Genomic DNA, 9289 nt, shown 5'->3' on the forward strand with positions numbered 1-9289 from the left:
TTTATGTACATAAAATCGTGTACAAATACAAAAATGTACCTCTACAGGAAGTCCAGCCAAACGGGCAGCATTGAAACCATAACTTTTTGGACAGGCACCATCAACAAATTTGGACAAGAATGTAATTGTTTCCTTGGTTACATCTTCAAGATTTTCATCCTCCACCATACATGCCTAATGTAAATGGGGAAAGTGAAGTGTATGAGATTTGTATGAGATGTTATGCATATTTAATTATAAAATTTTTAACTACACAACCACAACCAACTATGAACACACGACAAAAATGAGGCAAGAGGCATCATTTAAAATAAGAAATTACTGTTATGACTTAGCTTCCCGATCTTCTTTCTCCCATATTAATCTCGAAAACTGATGATAAAAAAAAAGAAGACTAGTAGCTTAACTTATTAAAACCTTTGAGTCATCTTCTCGGATATTTTAAACACACACACACTATTAACTGATGAATAAAAAAAAAAGATGAGTAGCTTAACTTATTAAAACCTTTGAGTCATCTTCTTGGATATTTTAAACACACACACTATTAACTTCAATATTACACATATCTTACCATGTGACCAAGCCTAACATTAGGATTGTGGAGAAATTCATCAACAAGGCAATGATAGTGTGTGGAAAATAATGTGCGACACCGTACTCTGGAAGAAAGGTCATCAACAACAGCAGTTGCAATAGCTGAACCATCAAAGGTGGCGGTTCCTCTTCCTGGTAGAAAACAAAATACACGTACAACATAACTATCACCTGAACACTTAAAGGTCAAACGTATGAAATCCTATGATCCGGGCACTTTCAAAAGAGACACCTTTCATCATCAAAGGCACTCTGTTTCCCAGTTTGCCCCTGTTGAAGAAAGGTGCACCTTTCCAAAGTGCTCTGGCTCTAGGGTTTCATGCTTTTGTTTTTATTTGTACTCAAAGATGAATCACCAAGTAATGTATTAACATAGCTTCCTGAATATCTTTCTCACGTGAACAACTTTACATTCTTGTGGTACAACAATTCTAGTTAAATTGACAAAATCATTTTTTTATGATGATTTGGTTTTTTGGCAAGATTTTGTTTAAGATTACAAGTATTTTGCACACAAAGAATGAGACTGTTTTAATTAAGTATTTCAAATATTTTCGTTATTTATTTATTGTAGTTATTTGCACTTAGACTATTGAATAGTTTGAGTGCAAGTGATCATCATGTTAAGTACTGTTTTCCATCTTATAGTTTTCAAATTTCATTTGCATAACTTCTAGAACCTCCTAAATGAATATCCAAAGTTTTAAGGTAAATATTTATATGTTATTTTTCGCTTTGTCTACCATATTACTAATTGTAGCAATTATCATCAATGTATAGTACAATGAAATCTTTAAAATTCAGAAATAAGAAAAATGTACATAACTTTTAATTTTTCATCAAATAATCTTAAAAAATCTTCCATTGGTTATAATCTTGATTGGATGTCTTTACATTTTCACATATAGTTAACTTTTTCATGTTTTATTTTCCTTTCCTGTTCTTTAGCATTGTTAATATTTATCTCAACACACATCAATGGGCATCTCCAGCCAATATTAGAGTATCATCAGTAGAGATACTTCAGTGTTCAGCAGAATATTGTTGCACTCGCTTACTACACTATCTCTCATGAACTGAGGAGGAGTTGGGTTATATTAAAAAAATTATTGAACCTTTCAAATATGCATCTTAAAACATAAATAATACATAATTAGCTAAACCCTAAATATAATTTAATTATCTATCTAACTAACATATTTCTAGGTGAGAAACAATGCTAAGTTCTAGTGAAGAAAAAGGTTAAGAGCAGTATGACTAAGTTTTATACGCAATTCTTCACACCAATTTAAAATAGTTATTGGGATATCATATTTTAAATTGTGTTTTTTCTATTGGTTATCAGCATCTAGCTCAAATAAATATAATTGGCTGAGAAATCACAACTCTATGTGTAGAAAGTGGGCATGGCTTTAGTCAAGAGTTTATTTATATCTCCTTTCTGAGAACGAACATGCACTTAGGAGTTTGAAAGAAGAATGTGTAAAATGAGCAATTAGCCTAGTTTTTGTCTATACATAGTACAGTGTACATGAGGCAGTATTCAAGTTGCATAGACTGAAGAAAAGTAAATTAATGTATCATGTGACAACAAAACTGAAGTTTAAGTATTTTTGTAAGGTTTCTTTTAAAATAATGGGACTAAAAATTCAATACTTAAAACATTGCCTTATAATGTTTATTATTATGCTAGTTTTAGTGACATAAGTTGATAGTAAAGTTGCTTAATTAAATTTTGAATGTTACTCAGTAAAAGCTTATGTCATGCAGAGAAATGCACAGGAAGAGAGACCTGTAAAGTAGAGTTAATTGCTTTTACATTAGATTAATTAATGTCTAGGTAAGAATATTCCAATAAAACATTAACACTATTATTATTTAGAGCATGCTAAAGATATGTTAGTACTTTTGGTGAAAAAAAAAGAAATATTTCTTACCTAATTCATCTAGAAGTACCAGTGAATGCTGGGTGGCATGCTGGAGGATGGATGATGTTTCACTTAGTTCAACAAAAAACGTACTCTCTCCTGGCAGGTAACACAGTTATCATTAAAAAACAGAAAAAAGAAACCAAAAGAATTATGTGTTATCAAACTTTTCAAGCTGTATACTTAGAATCAAGCAAGAAAATTGCAACAAACTCGTAATTAACTTGTTTATATGTTTGAAAAAAACTGACAATCTCTACTTGCTCCTTCTGGAGAGAAACAAGTAAATAACTTAGAAATATGAAATACATGTGAAATTCACTTTTAAGATATTAAATTTAACTATAATACGTAAATATCAAAACTGCTATTCAAAAATTACACCAGTGATTTCTTACTCTACAAAAATGTATATTTGACACAGATGAAAAAATTAATTCGAACATTTACCCAGCTACACCGTAAGAGTTTGCTAAGCCTTGCTGTTGCTCATAGTTTAGGTATCACAAGAAACAGAGCCCATACCATAAGTTAGTACTTAGTTTATGTCTAGTTAACCTGAGAAGTTTTAGAAATAAATGGAATACCAAATACCTTAACCAAGTTATCATATGGGACAAGTGTTATTCACTATTAAACTGTTATTAAAATAGTTTAACAAGTAATATTTCACACAGGAAAAATTAGGAATTGAAATTATCAATGTGAGAAAAGTTAAATTTTCTTAAAAAAAGTTTTAAATTGAACTTTACACATATTTATAAGGCAAAGGATCTGTTAAAGATAATACTAACCTGCCATTATTCGGTCACTTGCTCCAAGCCGTGTGAAGACCCTGTCCACAGGAGTGAACCGACAGTGTGTAGCGGGTACAAATGATCCCTGATAAACAAACAAGTTTATCACAAACAAAGGTGTCAGAACAACATGATAAAATAAATTCAAATATAGTACCACTGATTTAAAAAAAAAAAAAAATTTTCAATTTTGAAACTGGAAGATATCAGTTCTTTCATTTGAATATTTTCAATAATTTAATACAAACTGTTTACATACAGGATTCAGTTTACAAACAGGATTTAATACAAACAGGATTCAGTTGGCTTTAACATTTTCCTTAAAATGTTTTTCAGTCTTATCTCAAGGTTATCTGAAGGTTACATCACAAATTTAATTAGCATTAATTCAAGTTTACAGGAAAGATACTCAAAAAAACTGTATTACAAGGAAATGAAATAGATATCAAAAAGAGATGTAAGATTTGTTATAGCAAACTGTTGATGCTTAAACAAACTACTCTGAATTAAACTAAAGTGCTTTAACAACTGAAAATAACCAGGAGTAAAGGATAACACCCAACAATGTCTACTTTTGTTTTAAACTTAATATTTCACAATGCTGATAAATCATTTCTAATAACTTGTTTGAAATGTCTCCCCCCCTTCTAACCAGTGACAGAAAAATCACAAGTTTGTTCTTTCAAGAAAGCAAAATCTCAGGTTAAAATAGTTCTCATTTTCTCATTAAAAAGATACAAGACCATAACTGATTACATTATGAACTCTTAACAATTATTGTACATCTGATATCGATGCCAACTCTATAACACTTTTTCAGTATTCAAACAAATTTAGACAAAAAATGAGTCACACTGAATAAATTTAAAAGAATTGACAAAATCACTGTCAAAATGTTTGTACTAGAATTATTAATCATTTCTATGAAAAACATTCTCAAAAAGAAAATTAATGCTCCCCCTTCTCAAGTTTACTAGCTTTAGCTGAAAATCTACATGTTAAATATAAAACTACTCTGAAAAGTGACAAGTAGAGTTTGGTCACATTGATCATTTCCTACTATATGTGCTGAAGATTTAAAATCAGTGCACAGACTATTACATTATTGAAAATTAGCATTTCGTTTTTAAATAAAATAATTTAAAACAAGGTACTTCACACTTACATAAGTGTATTAGGAATTTCCAAAAACAGAAAATGTAGTCTTTAGCATTTTAGACCCAACAAATTCTTATGTAAACTTTGAAAAGGTACAATTTTTTTTCTCTAGAGCAATTGGTCTGAAACATCATGAAAAATTGTGGAAGAATGAAATTTTAACTCTCATAAACTCCACTATCAATCTTTCCTCAACTACTACTTCAGATTTTCATCTCCTTAGGCCAGGGATTCTCAACTTTTCCTCCATCATTAACCCCCCTCGGCTTGATGTATTTCTCCATTTACCCCCTTACTTCTGTACAAAAAATTCATAGCCATCATAAAGGGACAGAAAAACAAGAAGGTCAGAAGAAAAAAAATATATTATTCAGGTTTTGCACAAAAATAGCACACACATTCTTAGCATTCTCTCTCTCTCTCTCACACACACACACACACACACATTCTTAGCATTCTCTCTCTCACACACACACACAATCATCAGGTACATCAATTTTTTACCCCCAAGGGGTAAATTTACCCCTGATTAAGAATCACTGCCTTAGGCTATTGTATTAAGAATTTAAGATGTGTTGGAACACAATATCCTGAACATACTGAGACGTAGTCCACACAAACTTTCATTATATATGCAACACACAACACTAACAAAGATGCTTACACAAATTAATGTAAACCAGGAATGCTAGCCTAGAAATAATCAAAATCTGAGTAGTAAAATTGCAACGATTTAATTTCTGCAGTCATTATCCAATGAATGATTCTATTAAAGCATATGAAATATATGGTTTTTCAAAGACTTAATGCACAGCCAGTCAACATTATAATCAGACTTCAATTTCTGAAACACCCCCACTTGGCAAGAGTTCCGTATCAAGACACCGCATGTAATTGTTGTGGTTGATATTTGTTTCTTTGTTATTTTCACCCTTACTTTAGTTCATAAGAGTTAAATATATGGGTCCGGGTTTTAGAGTGGTCTGTCAAGGATCTCAAGAAAATGGGCATATTCTTCTACTGTGGGATAAAGTTAAAAAATAAACTGTGAGTCTAACTTCCTAACATATTTATTGAACGCATGACAACGAGCTGAGTAATGAGCTTGAAAGCATTTAGTAATGTACTGTAGAGTTGGCCTCAAAGTTTATTTTATTGGATATTATTCATACATCAATTAAATGAAAAATACACACACACACATACTTACATTCTGATGGAATTTAAAATTAAACAAAGACTTACGAGTACAACTGCTCTCAATTTAATACCCTGATTTGGATTTTCAGAAGACAAATGCTTCACATTATCACAGATTATTAGATCTTTAATAGCATCAAGAAACAAGCAACATATAAACAAAACAAGATACTGTTTCCTTCTAGCCATACCATTTGTGCCATGATGATAATTAGACCAGTTTGTCTCATCAACGTTGACTTTCCTCCCATATTTGGTCCTGTCACCAGCACAAGACTACTGGTATGACCACTGTCGTCAGATTCATCCTGCTGCTGATGTAAGGTAATAGTTATATCTCTTAAACAATGCAATTAAACAAAACTAAATCTTTGATGATTGAAGTTGAAATGAAAGTATTTCAAAACTTAAATTTCATCATTATTAGCATCTGAGAGTAAATATAACAAAGAAAAAGATTGCCCAAATTTATGGTAATATTATGATAATAAAACCAATACGCATCATGATGTTTTGAATGAACTGCATAACTACATTAAAATATCTGAATATTTCACTTTGCAGTTTCGTGGCTAGTTCCACATTTCATCAGCTGGTTCTAAAATTTATTTTCCCACTTGTTTATTATTGTAATATTTATTCAGTATCAAAAGTAAAGCAAAAGTGGAACTTTTAACCTTGACTAACTTTAATGCTTTTTTTTTATTACTCAGAAAAGAGAATGATAAGATTAAGATGCCCCAAATAAAGCTGATAAGTTTTAAAAAAAAAAATCTTGCTCAAAACACCATAATCTAAAATTTGAAGTAACGTTTGAAAAGAAAAGGGTGAACAAAAACTTAAATAAAGACAGACAGATGTAACAAGTTCTACACATGACAATACTCCCCAAGTACTGAAAGAAGCATGCAAAAGTCTACCTCAACATAATCTAGATATATTGTGATGATTTTTATTCTAACATTTTTTGTTTTTAACAAACCTATGTTTGTTGGAAGGCTAATGAGCCTGATGTATTAAAGCGAGGAAAATTTAAAATATTTGTGAATTTTATTATACACATATCATTACGACAATAACTACAACAGAAAATCATTATTTTTCATCTTTTCTTGTTTACCTCTTTCATTCCAATGTTTACATCATTAGGAATAAAATCACATCCTGAGAAGAGATGCACTAATGTTGGATGTCTTCCTTGTGAAATGTCCAAAAATGGCTGGTAATAAAATTCACATAACATTATATACTGATTATAATTACTGAAAAATCCTATTCATTGTGTTATAACAGTAATAAATTAAGAAAATTATTATATTATATTAGATGCAAACTTTCTAACAACAAATGATCAAACTAGAATACAATACTGCTGTTATTGAATACATAAGATCTAAATGCATTGTTCTAATTAACAATGTTTTATGTAGTCAGTATGACACACCAGTGTCAATCGTTATTATTAACATTAACACTGTAAATAACTGAATACAAATAACTGTTATGTGTTAGAAAATTAAGCAACAAAAAAATTAAAACCTGTTCTAATAGACAGAACCAAATATCAAAATAGTAATTTGTTTCATGTATTCTATTTTTGTAAAATATACAGGTATATTTAAATAGAAAAACATTTTTCTGCTTGATTCTTTTATTTCTGGTAGAAGTTATTACATAATTGAAACAAAATACCAAAAAAGTCTTTAACTGTTACCTTTATCATTACAAATATTTAACTGCCTTAGTAGCCCTCTTTATAATTTTCTAAAAGTTCTAAGTTCAGACGAGATCAAGTTCAGCCATACGTATTACTTTCTGTATCAGGGTCTGATCACTAATAGTTGTACTGTGTCCATACATAATTATAGCAAGTGAAATAAAAAATGTTTTATTATAAACACATAAAACATTTTATAGAAAGCATTATTAGCCAAAACTTTTGTCAACTCTCCATTACAATACAACAAGTGCATCATTATTAGTCGAAACTTTACTCAACTCTACATCACAATACAACAAATGCATCATTATTAGTAGAAACGTTACTCAACTCTACATCACCATATAACAAATGCATCATTATTAGTAGAAACTTTACTCAACTTTACATCACCATATAACAAATGCATCATTATTAGTCAAAATGTCACTCAACTCTACATCACAATACAACAAATACATCATTATTAGTCAAACTTTACTCAACTCTACACCACAATACAACAAATACATCATTATTAGTCAAACTTTACTCAACTCTCCATTACAATACAACAAATGCATCATTATCAGTCAAACTTTACTCAACTCTACACCACAATACAACAAATACATCATTATTAGTCAAACTTTACTCAACTATCCATCACAATACAACAAATGCATCATTATTAGTCAAACTTTACTCAACTCTCCATCACAATACAAGAAAAGCATAATGCTTGAATAAAACTACTGAAATCAAAATTGGAACCGCACCTGGTATGGTATATTTGGAATTATAACTTCTGGGCGACAGATTTCTCCCACACATGATAGGCTGTACTCTGTTAAGCTAAGAAGACAGTCTAACACAGCCAGACACTGAACTGCACCTTCCCATTTCTTATAGCTGTAGTAGTAAAAGTAAAAAAATAAGGTTTCTATAAAATTACATGAATATATTTGATCTTATGATTTCTTGTTGAAGTTTAAGTAAGCACAGTTTAGAAGTAAGATTGTTTTGAATTACTAAAAAAGATTTTATATATAAACATACTAACCACCAGGTTATCATGAGTCTATAATAAAAGAAGGGCCTGTGTATGTGACTGCCATAGCTCCAAGATGAAAGAACCTAGAGACCTGAAACTATGCATGCATACTAAGGGCGTACTGAGGGTGTGCACCTGGGTATTATTTTTTAGATTTGACCCAAAAAATAATTCTGCTTCCTGAAGGTCTATAGAAAAATATCATATATTTTTTCTAATTCTCACTTACTTAATGAACAATATATGGAGGTTTTCTGCCAAATACTTTTTCTCAACACAAATATGAGAAGAAAAATACAAATCTGAGAATTAAAAAAAAACTTGAATTGAACTAAGTTTGGGAACTGGCAACAAACAACAGGAAGAAAAATATAAGTCAGAGAATATTGAAGAATGAAAAGAATTCAAATAAAAACACAGGAAGGAAAACAAATCTGAGAAGCTAAATTAAAACTATTTGCTTTTAAAAAGAATTGAATTAAATTTGATAAATGGCAACAGATAAATCAGTTAAAGAATTGGCCCACTGAGGTAGCTATAGAAGTCATTAAATTAATGGAAATGCTTGACTGATATATTGTGGCCTCTGTGAATTATGAGGGGACATTAGAATCCTGCAGAGAGAGCATGGGTATTTTATGCTAGTGTAAAATATCAGAATTAGCCAATACATGCATTACTATATTCGAATAAATTAAATTATGGTATTTCAGAACATTTTGCAGTTTGTTTTAATGATAAAAAATGCTTAAAAGCACATCATAATGTATAAAGCTTTTACTAGTAGATGTAAATAAACAAGAAATTAACTTTTTACTTATTTTTAATTCTGTACTAGGTAAAAATGTACACAGTG

General features: G+C 30.3%; 1 protein-coding gene across 1 annotated transcript in view; it reads right to left on the reverse strand.

Annotated features, from left to right (window-relative positions):
- The window catches only part of LOC106471015 (DNA mismatch repair protein Msh6-like), a 51256-nt gene that overhangs the window by 4474 nt on the left and 37493 nt on the right, over positions 1–9289 (reverse strand). Inside the window, 7 exon segments of the mRNA XM_022399643.1 lie at positions 40–174; positions 575–729; positions 2535–2624; positions 3320–3407; positions 5872–5994; positions 6801–6899; positions 8159–8291. Coding sequence (XP_022255351.1) covers positions 40–174; positions 575–729; positions 2535–2624; positions 3320–3407; positions 5872–5994; positions 6801–6899; positions 8159–8291 — 823 coding nt within the window.

The sequence above is a fragment of the Limulus polyphemus genome, unplaced genomic scaffold, assembly GCF_000517525.1.
Source record: "Limulus polyphemus unplaced genomic scaffold, Limulus_polyphemus-2.1.2 Scaffold4354, whole genome shotgun sequence".
Lineage (NCBI taxonomy): Eukaryota > Metazoa > Arthropoda > Merostomata > Xiphosura > Limulidae > Limulus > Limulus polyphemus.